At 41.9% G+C, this 18,732-nt stretch overlaps 3 protein-coding genes across 3 annotated transcripts; 2 read left to right on the top strand and 1 right to left on the bottom strand.

The window, feature by feature from the left end:
- Nucleotides 1–72: 72 nt before the first annotated feature.
- LOC104419379 (phosphate transporter PHO1 homolog 9) lies at nt 73–5,300 on the top strand. The gene is made up of 13 exons (XM_039301387.1): nt 73–974; nt 1,515–1,857; nt 1,946–1,994; nt 2,077–2,148; nt 2,239–2,368; nt 2,558–2,678; nt 2,810–3,068; nt 3,194–3,298; nt 3,385–3,429; nt 3,851–4,000; nt 4,182–4,460; nt 4,608–4,747; nt 4,995–5,300. Exons 1-13 carry the CDS (start codon nt 380–382, stop codon nt 5,071–5,073), a joined length of 2,367 nt encoding a protein of 788 aa, XP_039157321.1. The 5' UTR covers nt 73–379; the 3' UTR covers nt 5,074–5,300.
- Nucleotides 5,301–6,187: 887 nt separating this feature from the next.
- On the bottom strand, nt 6,188–7,496 carry LOC104419378 (transmembrane emp24 domain-containing protein p24delta7). Its single transcript, XM_010031015.2, has 4 exons — nt 7,356–7,496; nt 6,954–7,163; nt 6,699–6,775; nt 6,188–6,332 (listed from the first exon to the last, which is right to left on the bottom strand). The coding sequence occupies exons 1-4, from the start codon at nt 7,494–7,496 to the stop codon at nt 6,188–6,190; spliced, it is 573 nt and encodes a 190-aa protein (XP_010029317.2).
- A 4,258-nt stretch (nt 7,497–11,754) lies between these two features.
- LOC104419377 (phosphate transporter PHO1 homolog 9) lies at nt 11,755–16,784 on the top strand. The gene is given in 13 exon segments (XM_010031014.3): nt 11,755–12,614; nt 13,063–13,405; nt 13,494–13,542; nt 13,626–13,697; nt 13,790–13,919; nt 14,110–14,230; nt 14,371–14,629; nt 14,755–14,859; nt 14,951–14,995; nt 15,429–15,578; nt 15,656–15,934; nt 16,088–16,227; nt 16,480–16,784. Coding segments are annotated over 13 exon segments (2,379 nt in total). The 5' UTR covers nt 11,755–12,025; the 3' UTR covers nt 16,577–16,784.
- Nucleotides 16,785–18,732: the final 1,948 nt, after the last annotated feature.

The raw sequence follows: 18,732 nt of genomic DNA, 5'->3' as shown, positions 1-18,732 counted from the left end.
ATAGGAATTAACTCCTGACCAACCTCGCTTATAAAAAGAAGGAAGTCTCTCTGTGTCTGGCCGTACGTCATTGATAGTCTTCTTACATGTGTTAGTTGAACCTTTGAGATAAAAGCAAAGGCATGAGAAGAAACATCCAAAAAAAAAGGTCACCCAATCCCATACTGTTCTTCTGAGAAACTTGTTCTTGTTCTCACACATAGCTCTTGTTTCGTGTTCGCCATTCTCGAGTCTTCACCAGCATCTCCATATGCAGTGAGGGCCAAGAACAAGCTCCCTTCATTCACACTTTGCAGTTCACCACTTGGAACAGTTTGATTCATGTTTGGCCGAAGAAGCAGTACGGTGGGAAGCAACTTTCAAATTATAAGCATATAAGATGAAGTTTGGGAAAGAGCTTGTGTCCCAAATGGTGCCGGAATGGCAAGATGCCTACATGGATTACAACTTTCTCAAGTCAATCTTGAAGGATGCCTTGCGCTGTCGACAGATGAATTCGTGGCCATCCCCGAGAGCATCGATGACCACCTCGCAGGGCCCTTTGAAGAGAAGGGGGTCGCTCTACCGAGCATTCAGCGGGCTGACAAGTCAGTACACCTGGAATTCTCCCGGGAGAAGTAGTGAAGATGAAGAAGTAATACTAGTCAGTTCTGCTCAAGAGGAGGGATCAGACCACGGGAGGTACCAGACGATGTTTCTGAGGTTGTCTGACGAGGGAGGAGAGTATGATCTCTTGTTCTTCCGGAGGCTGGATGACGAGTTCAACAAAGTTCTGTGCTTTTATAAGAAGAAGGTAGAGGAAGTTGTAGCCGAGGCAGATGAACTGAGCAAGCAGATGAATGCATTGATCGCTCTTCGCATCAGGGTCGAGAAACCAGTCATGGAAAAACCAATACAGGGGACCAACACTAGCATCGCTGCCATCGATATTTTGCCATCCTCAGCCTCGGTTTCTGTTAACAATACAAGATCAGGTAACGTATGGAGCACGTTAAGTTTTAGCTGCTTTTCTTGTCCTGCTATGAAACTTCTTTATGTCTGTTCACCTACCAAGTAGAAAACAAATTGTCTTCATCAGAGCATCTAGCACAAATGCCAGTCTGGATTTCTGCATTTGTTTTAAGTTTTCCTCCGGCATACTGGTGCTGCAAATTCATTTTCCTCAGAACACAGTCAATTTAATCCGAAATTTACAATGAACTGTCTAAAGGAAACTGTCTTTTGACCCAAAAGAAGGAATACAGGGGAAAATTTTTGGAGAGCTGCCGGGCAAGTGTCATTGAATTGAGTCTCTTTGAAATCTTTGCCTGTGGCAAAAATTCCGAAAAAAATTAATATCGCATCTCGACGACCATATTTCACATTTACACAGCAGGTTACCCTTCGCGATTATGTGATTTTAGTGTAAGATGGTTTAACCTTGCGAACTGTGGGACTTAGCATGAATTCCCTTTTTGGGCTTGTGAAGAAATTCTGTCTTAACAATTTCATAATTCGTTCTTTTATCTGTCTAGGATGGACGCAAATGGGTGTCATCCAAGAAGTTGAGATGACTAGTGAGAAAAACAATGAACCAAAAGATAGAGATGATGGCACCGCAAAAGCTGCAGATTCAGATCATAAGGCCAACAGAAGAGGTGCCAATAGCTCTAACTTCAGATCAGCTCCTATTAGTATCAAGGAACACGTGAAGGTCACTGTCCAACCTCAAAGTCCAGTATTGGCTGCTAACGGAATCCTGATGAGTTCAAATGGGGATATGTTGTTCACCAAGGCAGAGCTGAGGAAAGCAGAGGAATTACTGACTGGAGCTTTCACAGAATTCTACCAAAAGCTTCAAATTCTAAAGAGCTACTGGTAAGGCCAATCTTTGCCAATTTTAGCATAATCGAGGATCATCTGTGTTTCATTTCTCAGTACAATGACAAGCCAGTTAACCTAACAGCTTCTTGAACCAACTAGCATTCTCCAAAATTATGAAGAAGTACGACAAGGTACATTAATTCCATCGTTCTAGCTATCTTCTTCAAGGTCTTTTGATGCTCAGCTATGCGATGCTAATATCAAATTATGCAGATCACTCGTCACAATGCTTCAAAGTCTTACTTAAAGATGGTGGATGATTCGTACCTTGGCAGCTCTGATGAGGTTGTAACTAGCGACTGAGATACTAAAATTTTTCCCAATAATGACACCCTTCTCAATAAGGGAAAATTTGAATCATCTTTTGAACCCCAGGTTTCAAGGCTTATGGAAAGAGTTGAAGCTGCATTTATTAAGCATTTTGCTAATGGAAACCGCCGTAAAGGGATGCGAACCCTAAGACCGACAGCTAAGAGAGAGAAGCATAGAATTACGTTCTTTCTAGGTATACATTTTACAAGAAGAAACATATTTAGTTTAAATAATGAACTCTTCTATGCTTTCTTTCTCTGTAAGTGCGAGACAAGGCTAATAAGTTCTCTCAATTTGCGAGACTGAGACTGCTTCTTTCTACCTAAGTTCTTGTCAGTTATGTATAGCCAGGTACATTTTTCTGTTTTTCTGGTGTTTGTAGGTTGCTTTACTGGATGCTCATTGGCTCTTATAGTGAGCATTATAGTGGCTGTACATGCAAGAAATCTCCTAAAAAGTGACGGGCGCCAAAAATACATGGAAACTATATTTCCCCTTTATAGGCGAGTTAAAATATTTCTTTGAGGTTCATTACCATTTGAACGATGGAAAACTTTGAAATTTCTTTATTGAGAAACAATATGATGGCATTAAATGGATGGATGAATCATTCTGGAATACCTTCTTACTGCAGCTTGTTCGGATTCATTATTTTGCATATGGCAATGTATGCCGCGGACATATACTTCTGGAGGCGCTACCGGATCAATTATTCCTTTGTATTTGGATTCAAAAAGGGGACAGAACTGGGTTATCGGGAGGTCCTCCTTCTTAGCTCCGGGCTCTCAGTGTTAATGTTGGTTGGAGTTCTGTCTAATCTTGATATGGATATGGACCCAAGAATGGAAAGCTATAAGACATTGACAGAATTAGTTCCACTCGGATTGTTCGTGGTAAGATTGAATGAAATTGCTCCAATCATCCAATGTTGATACTTATGCATTTGAAAGTAGACAATTTTGTTAGCAGGAGAAGGCTTTATTTGGTAATTAATGAGATTAAGGACTCAACTCGACAGGTTGTGACTTGCATAACATTCTGCCCTTTCAACATCATGTACCGTTCGAGCCGCTTCTTCTTGATTCATTGTGCTTTTCATTGTATATGTGCTCCATTTTACAAGGTGAGCACACTGACTTAAGACAAATCAGGCACACATAACCTTCATAAAGTATGGGGTGATTTCATTTCACTATGTCGATGTTGCAGGTAACACTACCTGATTTTTTCTTGGCAGATCAACTCACCAGCCAGGTTTGCTCTCGCAGTATTCATACTTCTTGTGACAGAGTTCTATATTACTAGCTGTTGCTATATTCCCAAGTGGTTTCAGCTTGTGTTAGTCTCAAGCCTATGACCAGATTTTCTGAATCACTTATCATCGTATCAAAGAATAAGTGCATGGTTTGTTTTTGACATGTTTTTCACTGGTCTGATCATCTTGACATATCAATGAGCATTTATAGCAGTATTCTGAAAATCGGTCATTGCCTACTCCAGCAAAATCCTTTCTTGTCATATCAAAGAATAAGTGACCGTGTTCTGTTAGATCCTGGGTTTAAAGTCATCTGAACAAACAGAACTGAATCAGCTCATTACATTGTCATTTCTTATGGTAATCTTCGAACCAAGGTTTCTTTGCATGTAACTTATACCAGTGGCAAATATTATTCAGGTTCAGGCCTTTAGAAATTTGGAGTTTTATATCTGTTACTATGGTTGGGGAGACTTCAGAACTAGATCAAACAAGTGTGATGAAAGCAAACTCTACGAAGCATTTTACTTCGTCGTTGCAGTTATTCCATATGGGATGCGTTTTCTTCAGGTAAACTTGCATGAAAACATAATTAGTTTTATATCTCATGAAATTCTCCGAAGCCTCTTCAAAGAACTGCTTTTAGCGTCTTGTCTCATTTCCTTTGAGAATTGTCCTCTTTGCTATGTAATATCATATATATTTGTTCTGTCATGTTGGTTCTCAACATTCTCAATTCTGATGTTTTTAGTGCCTCCGGCGCCTGTACGACGAGGGAGACATAATGCAAGGGATCAACGGCCTGAAGTACTTTTCAACCATCATTGCGGTTGTCATGAGAACAGGTCATGATTTGAGAAGGGGGGTCACATGGAAGATCATCGCAGCAGCTAGCTCAGGGGTTGCAACAGTTGCCAACACGTACTGGGATCTTGTGATTGATTGGGGCCTCCTGAGGCGAAATGCCAAGAACTCCTGGCTGAGAGATAAACTCACAATTCCAAACAGAAGCATTTACTTCGTAGCCATGGTAAGCAAATGCACACATTGTGCTGCGCTACTTTTGTAATGTCTACGCAGAGTTGAAGCTGAATGCTAGAAGCTTCTCAACTTTCTTGTTTTTCTGCTGGCGGGCATTCTCATGGATCAACCCTGCTTGATTTATGTGCAACTGCAGGTACTGAATGTCATACTGAGACTTGCATGGATGCAGAACATTTTAGGCTTTAGAGAAGCGCCATTCCTACATGGAAAGGCCTTGATTGCAATCGTTGCTAGCTTGGAAATCATCCGCCGTGGGATTTGGAATTTTTTTAGGTATGCTGTGTTCTTTTTCCCTTCTCTAACCTTTGTACCATGAGTCAGAAGAGTCCAATGTCTTACCTGACGGAACACCGCTCATTGATGAGCAGTGAATAATGCATAAGAGTTCATCCTAAAGTGAACATTGTTATATACCATGTTTGTAGACTCCCATTTTAGTCCCCTGCACCTCGAGATTTTAGGAATTCTGCTTTCATACATAAGTACTGAAACCGTGATTCCTTATTCCTCTAATTGCCAGGTTGGAAAATGAGCACTTGAATAATGTCGGCAAGTACCGGGCCTTCAAGTCAGTACCCCTTCCTTTCAACCATGACTAAGACGACGAGAGTGCTCAAAACCACATCGAGATGGAAGAATGGAATAAGGATGTCCGTTACTCCTGGCGTGTGAAAAACCAAACTTTGCCAGAGTTCTTTCACCAATTTTTGAGATGTACAAAGCATTTCAGCGAATAGAAGGATAATTAGTCAGGTAAAGCACCGGAGGACATGAATTTTGCATATCAACAAAGGGGAGAAAAATACTTATTGAAGCATTAGCTAAAGTTTATCTTAATAGAAAACTCATTCTTTTTCCTTGCAACATTTACTAACCCAACGAAACTTGGAGTTCCATTGACACAGATTATACACTCATATTAGAATTGCTTGATCAGGTTCAAGGCAATTTGAAAGTAGCACGATAGAAAGGAAAAATTGATCATTTAGGTCTCTTGCCTTGCACAATTAAAGTAACGAACTAGGATCCGGTTAAACTGAGAAGCGAGATAAGAAAAATGGAAATTAGGTAAAAACCAACAATGCACTTCTTCTCTATGGCACATAAGGAACGTGCAGAGTCAAGCTGGTGACAGAAAGTACATCCAATGACATCAGCATGTCCGGCCAGCAGCCATTGGCTGCTAACTGGACTGCAGACCGAGGGTCGTTCCTTCTTCATGCGAAGTGTGTTCATTGATCCTCTCGATTCCTCTTGGAAGTCCAGCACGGGCATGACAATGATCTCGGGAAGAATCGAGGACAAACGAAAAACATCGAGATTACATGAAAAGGACACTCCCAAGTTTGAAAGCTTAACAACGAATGACTCTGCTTCTCTTATAGAAAATAAAGAACGTGTTCGTAAGTAGTAACACTATGGGCACCACTCAATTTGGGTAGTGTTATGTTATACTGAGGAACAAGCAATCACCTAAAACTAAGGCAATCAATAACCGCCAGAAGATGCTAAGCAGAGATGCTCAATCGGTAATACAAAAGCTACAAACATTGTTATAGATCCATAATCATGGCCTGACCGGATGCGAGGTCATTGAAGTTTAATTACTCCGTTCAAATCTTGCATAAAGTTGGTGCAAAAGGGAATGGCAAAAACTGCAATAGCATGCGACGGTGCCTCGAATGAGGGGTTTTCGAGTATAAAAATGGAGGCCTAAAGGAGCTTCTTCCTCTCAAAGAATGACTTGAGATGCCAGAATTGCAGACCCGCCACGGACAAGCAAATCAGGAGTGAGAGGAAACTGAAGGTGCCCATCTTGGAGTTGGTCGACCGGTTAAGCTTTTGCATCTCTTCCTCCCTGTAGAACACAACCAGAGAGCATATCGAAGGGTTTTATTTTCATGTACCGATTGTCAGGGCGTGGTGATAAAGAAGTAGTCTCATGTCGAAGTATGAAATAAGTACTCAATGCCATGCCATGAAATGAAGAGCATCTATCTGTTGAGCTTGTACATGGCGGAAGATTTTTAGTGACTTCATCCATTTAGCACAAGAAAGAAGTTCAATAAAATTCGCTGTGTTTTCATTCACATGTACCATGAACATGAGCTTGACTTCTGTGACGATGGAACCAAGAGGATATGTTGGTCTAATTCAGTAGTGTGACAAAAAGCGGTCACCAATTCGAGCATGCTCTATTGTGTGACGGCTTCGCTTATCATACCTCTCGCGAAGATAAAACATCTCATCGTGAATGGATGCGACCTTGTCCAGCAGCTTCTTCAACTCGACTTCCATTGCCTAATCCAAAATGTGGAGAGAGAGAGAGGGAGGGAGGGAGAGAGAGATTAACCCACAAATATAGCAGGATATTATGAACTTCTGATTGGGCACACAATCTTACGCACAATCTTAGTCAGTCGATAAAGCAGTAAATAACATTGAACTGAAGTTTTAAGAATTGAGTATCTATTGTTACTTCCATGGTACCCTTCTTAGCAACGCTAGACCAGTCCTTGGTGGCAACGCCAATCCGCCAATCGAAATCTATCACCATTGTCCTCGGGGGCCTGAGCTCAGGCATATAGAAACATGCCGAGAAGTCTCCTCCTTCACCTGCTGTGAATGCAAAGTTACCCGAATCGACATGGTCCGAGTGATGATGGTTGTGTCCCTGAGGTGAGTTCACCTATAAACTCAAAAACCCCTCGCTCAACATTCATCTCATCAGTCCTCAGAAAAAAAAAGCCTCATTGACAAACGGATAACAGCCAGGGAGCTATGCACTTCAATATTGTTCCCAATCATTTCCAGGGAGCTGTAATTTCTCGAAGTACAAAGAAAATGGGAAAAATCAAGTGAAGGGTATGATTTCATGCACCTTGACGGTGAGCTTGTAATCGTCAGGCATTGGATAGCCCTCGTTAGGATTGACGAGGGAGTACTTGCCAACAGTAATGGCACTGATCTTGATGTCCTCTGTTATGCATTTGGAGTGGCCCGATTCGATGTCAAACCGCATGCAATTCGCCACCTTCCACATGCAAACCACCAGCATCACCGCCCCTGACGCCGAATCAAACCTCGACATGCCGTGATTTCCTTCCTTTTTTCCCTGTTTTCCCCTCACTTCTAGTTCGGTGACTGCTGATTTACGTGAAGACTTTTTTGGAGGCGTGCGAGCTACACTCACTCAGACGTGAGATCTACCTTTTTTTTTTTTGCCCCATTTCTGAAGGTGGCGAGAGAGTTTAGCGGGGTTGTTACTTGTCATCGTTGGTCGTTCAGCGAAATTCGAGAAGCAACGTACAACGAATGACTGCAGCGATCTGACGTGCGTTCCTCAGGTGTACCCTTGCACCGCATACTTATATTTTCCCAGGCTCCTGCACTTAATCACGACGAGACGTTGTATCGTGGAACAACCATTTTCGTACATGTTAAGACATTCTGACACTTAATAACGACGATGTATAGTAAGTTTTAAGTTTGTATGATGTTTTTGGTGTATTATAAAAGCGTCTATTTCGAAACTGATTTTGTGAAATTTATGTGACGCCCTAAAGATCTATTGCTCAAATGATTAGTGCATTCTAGGCCCGTGATATGCATAGATTTATTCAAAATCCAAACCAAAGTGGCCCATGATGATGCATTTTTATACAATATAATTATAGTGCCTAACTTGAACTCAACACATACCTGACCCAATCCAATCTCCAAATCTTATACAATTTTTACCTTAAATTGTCTAAAGAATGAGCCACTCCTTGGATTAGCTCCCTGAGTCAACGAGGGAGCTTGGGTTCTCAAGTTAGGTCGTGGGGTAGGACTTCATGTGGGACATGGGTGAGTGTTGCACTGACAAACAAAAACACTTGCAGGGATGGGTCCAGTGGTCGGATTACGGAAGGGGCGTGGAGGTGGCATTGACACAAAAGGTGGTGGGTCTTGCCTGGGCAACAAAATGTCCTCCATGTAAGCCTTTCAAAAGGGTGAGTTGAATCGGGTTTGAATATGTTGAAAACGGTCAAATCCAAATTGACCAATTTAACACATGTTAACCTATTTTCATGTAATATAATTATCATAGCTCTTACTCATCCTGACCCAATCTAGACCTAACATATACCTAATCCGACCCATTTCGCCACCTCTAAGCGTGCGCATGGTAACGCTTCTTAATTGGAAAATAATGTTTTTTTTTTTTAGAAATAGTTCTTTTATATTTCTACTTCGGGAAACAATTTCTAAGTAAAATAAGGTGTTTGGTAAGTATACAAAATTTATACTCTTGAAATATAAAAAGAATATAAATGAATTTGGTACAAAATTTTTTTTTTTTTTGCATTTATTTGTTTTTATTCTTTCTCACGGATCGTTGATGGCCGGCGAGTGACGAGTGGCGATGATCGCGGACCGCGGCGGACGGCGGTGGCTCCGGGCAGTTGGAGGTGGCTGTGGCAAGAGAAATGAACAAAAAAAAAAAAAAATTGACTTATTTCTAGAAATTGTTTTCGGGAACAAGAAAAAAAAATTGACTTATTTCGAGAACAAAAAAAAAATAGAAAAATTGTTAGGAACAAAAATTTTATCAATCAAAAGAATAAAAATTGAGAAAAATAGAAATGTTATCATGCAAACCCGAAGTGCACTCCAGCGTGGTGCAAAGACAGATTCCTACCATTGGGTACCAGCGGCTATGGCGGGTCACGACCTCCTTTTTCACTAGGCATTCGTATGTTCAATAAGATGGTTTAGGTTCTGAAGTGGGGCCATGCATCGAATGAGAACCGGGGGACTCTTCAATGTTTCTCTCCTCCACGCGGGGTTGCCAGAAATAGATAATCCGTGCGGGTTAATATAATTCGTTATCATAAGGTCTGCAGAGGTGGCTGGAGCTAGAGAATCGTTTGTGTACATTTATATGACCGGTCACTTATCATCAATGTGATGGAACAACCTGCAGAAAATTGAATGGGTCAAAAGACGATGACCATGCGCTGAGCGTTCATTTGCAGCTGAGCGTCAATGGTTGGCCCCAGAGGATTGAAAAAAATATTCGGTGGTTCCAAACCACCACGTCAATTGCTGACGTGGCGCGCGTTTTTTATTTATATACAATAATAGATCGACTCGTGCTGGATGAGGCGGAATAAAAAAAGTAAAAATCTTTTTTTCTCTGTTCATCATCTTCCGCCCTGACAGAGAACACCCGTCCGGCCACCATCTCCGCCCCTTCCAGTGTCACTTGGCCGCATCCAGATCTGGAACCGCGAAGCCATGGCCGCAACAGACTGTTCCAACCTTTAGATCTCGGCGACTCCCTCCTCCAGTCATCACTGAGCTTCAGAAACGCTGAGCGCTAAACCTTCTCCAGATCTCGACCGAGCCATGGCCGAGCAACTCCTCCTCCAGATCTCGGTCGAGCCATCATGGCTGAGCCTTAAAAAATGATGGAACAAGTCTTGACGAGGCCATCCCTCGCCCAGATCTGGCGAGGGCCGGCCTCGTCCGTGAAGCCATAACCGCGACAGATCTGGCTCCAAGTTCTGTCGAGAACGCGGCCATGGCTCCGCGGTTCCAGATCTAGATCCTGCCATGGCTCCGACAAACGATTTGCAGAGGAGAGGAGAAGAGTGGGTGGTGCACGAAGTTGAAAAAAAAAAGATTATCATTTTTTATTCCACCTCATCCAACACGTTTCGCTCTATTATTGGATATAAATAAAAAAACGCTCGCCACGTCAGCTATTGACGTGGCGCTTTGAACCACTGAATATTTTTCTCCGAAGGAGAAACGAAGACAAGTACTCGTGAGCGCGACAACGGATCGACTTGTTCTGCGGCAACTGCTGCCCTTGTCGACGCCCCATTCGATTATCACTCAGATAATGAATGCATGCAAAATATCTCTGGGGCTTGTCCATGCATGGGACCGAAAAGCGACATTTGCCCATTCGCAGGCCATGCTATTTAATGATATCAAGGCTTTGTTCGTTTCACCGAAAAAAAAAAAATATTTTTCAACGTTTTTTTAAAAAATAAACTAGTGAAGGAAAATATTTTTCATTATTGAAAAAAATACATTCAAAAGTGGAGAAAGTATTTTTCAATTCTGAAAAATGAAAAACATTTTCCATAACTCCTTCCACCTTACATTTTTTCACCAAACACATTTTCCTTTCATTTTTATGTTTTTTTTCCTTTTATTTTTAAAATTGAGCTTTTAATTTTTTTTTTTTTTTTTTTTCCTTTTCCTTGGCCGGTCACTAGCCATGGTGGCAGCCAACGATCCGCCATAAGCCAATTGCAGACTCACCCAAGGCCAAATTCGGTAAAGGCAAGGCTTAAACTCATTAGATTGGGCAAGTCGCGAGCTCCCTTAGATTGATTGAGCCTCGAGTTCACTAGCCTCAGCAAAGCTTGGGCTCACTTGGATCGGGTCGGTGAGCTTGTTGGATTTGGCAACTACATCTTGGTTGGCCGCCAGGCAACCGGCCATTGTCAAGGGATGCAGCGGCGGAGGAAGGAAGAGGAAGGAGGAAGGAAAAGAAATAATGAAAAAAGAATAAAAACGAAAAAAAGAAAAAAGAAAAATAAAGCTAATAAAAATACGATTTTAAAATAAAATAATTAAAAAATCAGTTTTAAAAATATATAAAAATTAAAATAAATTTTGTTGGTCAATTAAAAATATTAAAATTTATTTTTTTGGTAACTTTTCCCCAAAAAATCAAATTAGATAATGAATAGTGAAAAATGTTGTCCACTTAAATTTCAAGTTTTAGCTTAACGCAAAAAATAAAGTTAGAAAATGAGTTCTTAGAAAATATTTTTCGGAAATTTGATATTTTTCCCTAGATCAGTGATATAATGAGGTAAGAACTAATATTGAAAGCGGGTCGCCTTCTTTTTGTCGAGAACCAAGTATGTTCTCAAATGGTTGTTGTTATCGAAGTAAAACAGCAAGCGAAAGATCTGAGTTCGAACCTGCATTGCGCGATTGCAGTTCGAGGCTAAGCCACTCGAACTGCGAAAACGAAAGTAAAGGAAAATGAGATACAAAGCACGATGTAAGCGGCGAACATCACTTTTACTCAGACTTTCTATTGTATCTCAACTTGTTATCAGCCGTGACTGTAAGGTAGGGATACCCGGGTAACATGGGCAATTAACCCCAGACCAACTTTCGCTTGTAACCACTCACTCTCCCTCTCTCCCCCTCCCTCTCTGACTATACATCATCAATACGTGTAGTGGAACCGTTAAAATGATATTATAGTTGAAGGCATGAGAAGCGAGATCCGAAGAAAGAGGAACTTTTCCAATCTCATATTATTATTTGAGAGAGTTGTTCTTGTTCTCACGCGTTGACATTGGTTCACGCTCTCCTTTCTTGAGTCTTGCCTAGCCTCTCCATATATAGTAAGGGCCAAGAACGCTTTCCCTTCATCAATACTTTGCAGTTCCACAACTTCTTTGCAGCTTCATTCATGTTCCACTGAAGCAGTACACCGGGAAGCAACATCTGTATTATTATAAGCATAAGATGAAGTTTGGGAAAGAGTTCGTGTCCCAAATGGTGCAAGAATGGCAAGACGCCTACATGGATTACAACTTTCTCAAGTCGATCCTGAAGGACGCCCTGCGCCGTCCACAGCTGAATTCACGACCATCCCCGGGAGCATCAACGACCTCTTCGCAGGGCCCTTTAAAGAGAAGGGGGTCGCTCTACCGAGCATTCAGCGGGCTATCGAATCGGTATGCCCGGAATTCTCCCCGGAAAAGTAGTGAAGAAGAAGAAGTGATACTAGTCAGTGCTGTTCAAGAGGAGGGATCGGATTGCGGGAGGTACCAGACCATATTTCTGAGGTTGTCCGACGAGGGAGGTGAGTATGAGCTCTTGTTCTTCAGGAGGCTGGATGACGAGTTCAACAAAGTCTTGGGCTTTTATAAGAAGAAGGTAGAGGAAGTGGTGGCCGAGGCAGATGAACTGAGCAAGCAGATGAATGCATTGATCACTCTTCGCATCAGGGTTGAGAAACCGGTCATGGGATTATTGGGGACCAACACTAGCATCGCTGCCATTGGTATCTCGCCATCCCCAGCCTCCGTTTCTGTCGACATTACCGCATCAGGTAAGGTTGTGTGCACGTTGACTTTCAGCTGCTTTTCTTGTCCTGGTATGAAAGTTCTTTATGTCTGTTCACCTACCAAGTAGAAAATAAAATGTCGTCATCAGGGCATCTAGCACAAATGCCAGTCTGGATTTCTGTATTTGTTTAAGTTTGCCTCCAGCAAATCGGTGCTCCAAATTCGTTTTCTTCAGATGAAATTTTTGGAAAGCTGCAGTGCAAGTATCATTAAATTGAATCTGTTTGAATATTGGCCAGTGGCGAAAATTCGGAAAAAAAATAATATGGCATCTACATGACCGCATTCCACATTTAGCCTCCGCGATGATGTGATTTTAGTGTAAGACGCTTCGACCTTGCAAATTGGAGGACTTAACATGGATTCCCCTTACGGCCTTGTGAGGAAAACCTCAATCTAACAATTTCATGATTCGTTCTGTTGTTTGTCTAGGAGGGACACGAATGGATGTTATCCAAGAAGTTGAGATGACTAGTGAGGAAAACGATAAACCAGAAGATAGAGATGATGGCACCACGAAAACTGCAGATACGGATCATGAGGCCAATGGAAGAAATGCCGAAAGTTCTAACTACAGACCAGCTCCGATTAGTATAAAGGATCATGTGAAGATCACTGTCCAACCTCAAAGTCCAGTATTAGCTGCTCATGAAATCCTGAAGAGTTCAAACTCGGATGTGTCAGTCACCAAGGCAGAGCTGAGGAAAGCTGAGGAATTGATGACGAGAGCTTTTATGGAATTCTACCAAAAGCTTCAACTTCTAAAGAGCTACTGGTAAGGCCAATCTTCACCAATTTTAGCATAATCGAGGATCATCTGTATTCCTTTTCTCATTATAATGACAAGCTAGTTAACCTAACAGCTTCTTGAACCAACTGGCATTCTCCAAAATAATGAAGAAGTACGACAAGGTACATTAACTCTTATCATTCTAGCTATCTTCTTCAAGGTCTTTTGATGTTCAACTATGCTATGCTGATATCAAATGACACAGATCACTCATCGCAATGCTTCAAAGTCTTACTTAAAGATGGTGGATGATTCGTACCTTGGCAGCTCTGATGAGGTTGTAACTAGCGACTGAGATACTAAACTTTTTCTCAATATCAACGTCCTTCTCAATAATAGATACACTTTGGATCGTCTTTTGAACCCCAGGTTTCAAGGCTTATGGGAAGAGTTGAAGCTGCATTTATTAAGCATTTTGCTAATGGAAACCGCCGTAAAGGGATGAGAACCCTAAGACCAACAGCTAAGAGAGAAAAGCATAGAATTACATTCTTTTCAGGTAAACATTCTCCAAGAAGAAACCTCGTCAGTTCCAAATGATGAACCATCCTATACTGTCTTTCTCTGTACGTGTGAGACAAGGCTAATAAGCTCTTTCAATTTGATAGACTGCGACTGCCTCTTTCTACGTAAGTTCTTATCAGTTATGTACATCGGGGTACATTTTTCTGTTTATCTGGTGCTTGTAGGTTTCTTTACAGGATGCGCATTGGCTCTTATAGTGGGCATTACAGTGGCTCTACATGCAAGAGATCTCCTAAAAAGTCCCGGGCGTAACCAGTACATGAATACTATGTTTCCCCTTTATAGGCAAGTTCAAATGTCTCTTTTGAGTTCATTACCATATGAACTACAGAAATGTAGAAAGGTTTTTTCTATTGGGAAAACGTATGGCGGCATATTGAGTTAAATGGATCGATGAATCATTCTGGAATACCTTCTATCTGCAGCTTATTTGGATTCATTATCTTGCATATGGTGATGTACGCTGCAAACATATACTTCTGGAGGCGCTATCGGATCAATTATTCCTTTATATTGGGATTCGAAAAAGGGACAGAACTGGGTTATCGGGAAGTCCTCCTTCTTAGTTCCGGGCTCTCAGTTTTAATGATGGCCGGCATTGTGTCTAATCTTGACATGGATATGGATCCAAAAACAAAAAGCTATAAGGCATTGACAGAATTAGTTCCACTCGGGTTGGTCGTGGTAAGATTGAATGAAATTACTCCAATCATCCATTGTCTATACTTATGCATTTGAAAGTGGATAGGTTTGTCAGTAGGAGAAGGCTTAGTTTGGTAATTAACAAGACTAAGGACTCCACTTGACAGGTTGTGATTTGCATTACATTCTGCCCTTTCAACATCTTTTACCGTTCGAGCCGCTTCTTCCTGATTCAGTGTGCATTTCATTGTATATGTGCTCCATTTTACAAGGTGAGCACATTGACTTAAGACAAATCCAGCACACATACATAACCTTCATGAAGTATGAGGTGATCCTCATTTCACTATACTGATGTTGCAGGTAACACTACCAGATTTCTTCTTGGCAGATCAACTTACCAGCCAGGTTTGGTCTTGCAGCACTCATTTTTCTTGCGATGAAGTTCTACATTACTAGCTGTGTATTTCAAAGTGGTTTCAGCTTGCGTTAGTGTAAAGCCTATGACCAGATTTTGTGAATCGCCTAATATCAAACAATAAGTGCATGTTTTGTTTTTGACATGTCATTCGCTGGTCTGATCTTCTTGACATATTAATCGACATCTATAGTTGGATTCTGAAAATTGCTCATTGCCTACTTCAGCAAAATCCTTTCTAATGATTAAGGGGTCATGTTTTTCTTCTGGACAACATCTAGTGACCGTGTTCTTTTAGATACTGGGTGAAGGTCTTCTGAACTAACAAAACTGAATTAGCTCGTTACACCGTCATTCTTGTGGTGATCTTTGAACCGATGTTTTCCTTGGATGTAACTTGGACCTGTTGCAACTACTTTTCAGGTTCAGGCCTTCAGAAGTCTGGAGTTTTATATCTGTTACTATGGTTGGGGAGACTTCAGAAGAAGAACAGATAAGTGTAATGAAAGCAAACTTTTTGAAGTGTTTTACTTCATTGTCGCAGTTATTCCATATTGGATGCGTTTTCTGCAGGTAAACTCACATGGATGGTATAGTATTTGTTCATCTTGTTAGTTCTCAACAATCTCGTGACATTCCTTTGTTTTTAGTGCCTCCGGCGCCTGTACAGCGAGAGAGACAAAATGCAGGGGTTCAACGGCTTGAAGTACTTTTCAACCATCGTTGCGGTTGTTGCAAGAACGGGTCATGAATTGAGAAGGGGGGTCACGTGGAAGATCATCGCCGCAGCTAGCTCAGGGGTTGCAATGGTCAGCAACACGTATTGGGATCTCGTCATTGATTGGGGCCTCCTGAGGCGAAATGCCAAGAACTTCTGGCTGAGAGATAAACTCGCGATTCCAAACAGAAGCATTTACTTTGTAGCCATGGTAAGCAAATGTGCATTTTGTGCTGCGCAACTTTGGTGATGTTTATGCAGAAAAGTTGAAGGCAGAATGCCGAAAGCTCTTTGCCCTTCTTAATTTCTGCTACGGACAGCATGCTTTATGGACCAACTCTGCTCAACTTACGTGCATCTGCAGGTACTGAATGTTATACTGAGACTTGCGTGGATGCAGAATATCTTAGGCATTAGAGAGGCGCCTTTCCTACATAAAACAGCCTTGACTGCAATTGTTGCTTGCTTAGAAATCATCCGCCGTGGAATTTGGAATTTTTTCAGGTATGCCCTGTTCTTTTTCCCTATACTTACCTTAGTACTTTGAAGCAGAAGAGTACGTTCACGCCTGCTCATTGATTGACACTGCCGGTCAATGAGCAGTGAATATCGCACCAATATTCATCCTAGAGTGAATACTGTTCGGGCCATCTTTGAGGACTTCCATTTCGGTCCCCTACACCTCGAGACTTCAGGAATTTTGCTTTCGTACATAAGTAACAAGACAGTGATTCCCTTTTTCTTTGAATCCCCCAGGTTGGAAAATGAGCACTTGAACAATGTCGGCAAGTACCGGGCCTTCAAATCGGTACCCCTTCCTTTCAACCATGGCTAAGACGACGAGGGTGCTTGAAACCGCATCGAGATCAAAGAACGAAATGCGGATATCCATTACTCCTGGCGAATGAAAACCATTATTACGTGTCGCAGTTCTTTCACTAATTTTTGCCATTTACAAAGCATTTCAGCAACCAGATGATTTATGTACATCAACAAAAGTGAGAAAATACATCATAGAGTACTTGATTGCTTCGACCCAACACCAGGTTGCTTCTCACCTCGATGCTAAACGGCAGCGTAATGAGCATTGGATAATGTTCGCATTAAAAGAAAACTCATGCTTTTTTCCTTGCAACATCTACTAATCCAACAAGACTCGGAGTTTGATTCACACAGATTACGCACACGTATTACAATTGCTCAATCAAATTCAAAGAAATCTGAAAGTAGCATTATTGAACCAATTTCGCAATGGCTAGACACAATCAAAAAGAAGAATGGACGGCTGGCCGAGTTACAGAGGCTGCACTAGCTGCTTCGATCAGGGGCAATAATTGGTCCGTGGGAAAATAAAGATGGCATGCTATTTTATAAGGACCGAATTTATATCGGACAAGACTCGGACTCAATTCCCATCATCACCAAAGAGACACACGACATCGGGCACGAGAAATTTCACAAGACCCTCCAACGTTTCGACTTGAATCTCTTTTGGAAAGGCATGAGAGCAACTTCGCAGGAATCCATGCGAAATTGTGAAGTTTGCTAACAAAATAAATCGGAGTATTGCAAGCCCGCGGGATTGCTCCACCCATTCCGATCCCAAAGCAAATTTGGGAGGACATTTCAATGGATTTCATAGGGGGATTACTGGCTTCCAACGGTAAGACTGTTATATTCGTTGTCGTTGACCGTTTATCAAAGATAGCCCACTTCACCGCACTTAGCCACTCCTACATAGTCTTAACGGGGGTAAGGCCATTTTTTGAAAATATCTTTCGGCTCCATGGGATGCATAAATCCATTGTTTGTGACTGGGACCCCACTTTCACAAGCGCCTTTTGGCAGGAATCATTTGAATTACAAGGGACTAAATTCAACATGTGTTCGGCCTACCACCCACAAACGGATGGACAAACCGATGTGGTCAACCAGGTCCTTGAAATGTATTTGAGATGCTTTATCGTAGATTGTCTGATTCGTTGGGTACATTGGTTGCCATGGGCGGAGTTTTGCTACAACACTAGTACCCACACCACCACTTGTAGAACTCTGCTCGAATTGGTGTATGGGAGGCCCGTACCAAATCTCCTCACCTACGTGCCTGTGACGGCACAAAGCGCCACTGTTGCTAGCGATTTGGAAGCCCGTGACCGGCTGCTCACGAACCTTAGACAGCTGATTGCGGATGCACAAGCCCGGATGAAAGTCCAATATGACCGTGGACACCGCAATCTGGAATTCCAGATCGGGGATAAGGTTTTTGTTCACTTACAACCTTATCGCCAAATGACAGCTCGAATCGGTAAACGCCACGAGTTATCTCCTCGGTTTTATGGTCCGTTTGAAGTCATTGGTCGCATTGGCTTGGTTGCGTACCGCCTCAAGCTTCCTTCAAACTCCCGAATCCATTTTGTTTTTCCATGTCTCTGCATTGAAGCCCCACCTTGGAGCACACGACAAGCTCGAGGCTGAGCTACAAACACGGAGGCCGAAGATGGACTACTACAAGTTGAGCCGGAGGCCGTGATTGCCGATAGAATCCACCGAGGCTGAAAAGAAGTTCGCATTAAATGGAAGGGATTGGACGAAGCTAACGCCACATGGGAAGACTATGACACAATCTCAGGTCAATTCCCGCACATTTTCGTCCTTGAGGACAAGGACATTTTTAGTGGGGTGGGAAGATGTCACGGTCCAGATGTGGAAAGCAAGACTCTGGGATAGAGAATGAAGATTTTTGTGCGAAAATTGAAGGCACGATAATTTCTCGGGATGGAAGCAAGAATCAAGGAAGCTTAAAATGGAAGAGAATTAGTAGTTGAATCAATTATCATTAAAGCTGGGTCAATTTGCATTATTAGTATTTCCATCTCCTTTTATAATAAAATTCCTTGGTTGTACAGAAACTATAAATTGTACCTCCCACAAGCAATTATGCATTCAGGAAAGGAAACAAAATCAAAGCGTTTGAGATTCCGCTTGAATTTGTAGTGAAAACATCCCATA

This window comes from Eucalyptus grandis, chromosome 9, assembly GCF_016545825.1.
Source record: "Eucalyptus grandis isolate ANBG69807.140 chromosome 9, ASM1654582v1, whole genome shotgun sequence".
Taxonomy (NCBI): Eukaryota; Viridiplantae; Streptophyta; class Magnoliopsida; order Myrtales; family Myrtaceae; genus Eucalyptus; species Eucalyptus grandis.
The sequence above is the reverse complement of the archived record's forward strand: the minus strand, read 5'-3'. Positions and strand labels throughout refer to the sequence as shown.

Coding starts and splice junctions, on each gene's coding strand:
- LOC104419378 (XM_010031015.2), bottom strand. CDS start 7,496: ATGCGGTTTGACATCGAATCGGGCCACTCCAAATGCATAACAGAGGAC. Junction 6,776..6,953: donor CTAAGAAGGGTACCATGGAA/GTAACAATAGAT, acceptor ATTTTGGATTAG/GCAATGGAAGTCGAGTTGAA. Junction 6,333..6,698: donor ATGTTTTATCTTCGCGAGAG/GTATGATAAGCG, acceptor TGTGTTCTACAG/GGAGGAAGAGATGCAAAAGC.
- LOC104419379 (XM_039301387.1), top strand. CDS start 380: ATGAAGTTTGGGAAAGAGCTTGTGTCCCAAATGGTGCCGGAATGGCAA. Junction 1,858..1,945: donor CAAATTCTAAAGAGCTACTG/GTAAGGCCAATC, acceptor TTAACCTAACAG/CTTCTTGAACCAACTAGCAT. Junction 2,679..2,809: donor ACTATATTTCCCCTTTATAG/GCGAGTTAAAAT, acceptor TTCTTACTGCAG/CTTGTTCGGATTCATTATTT.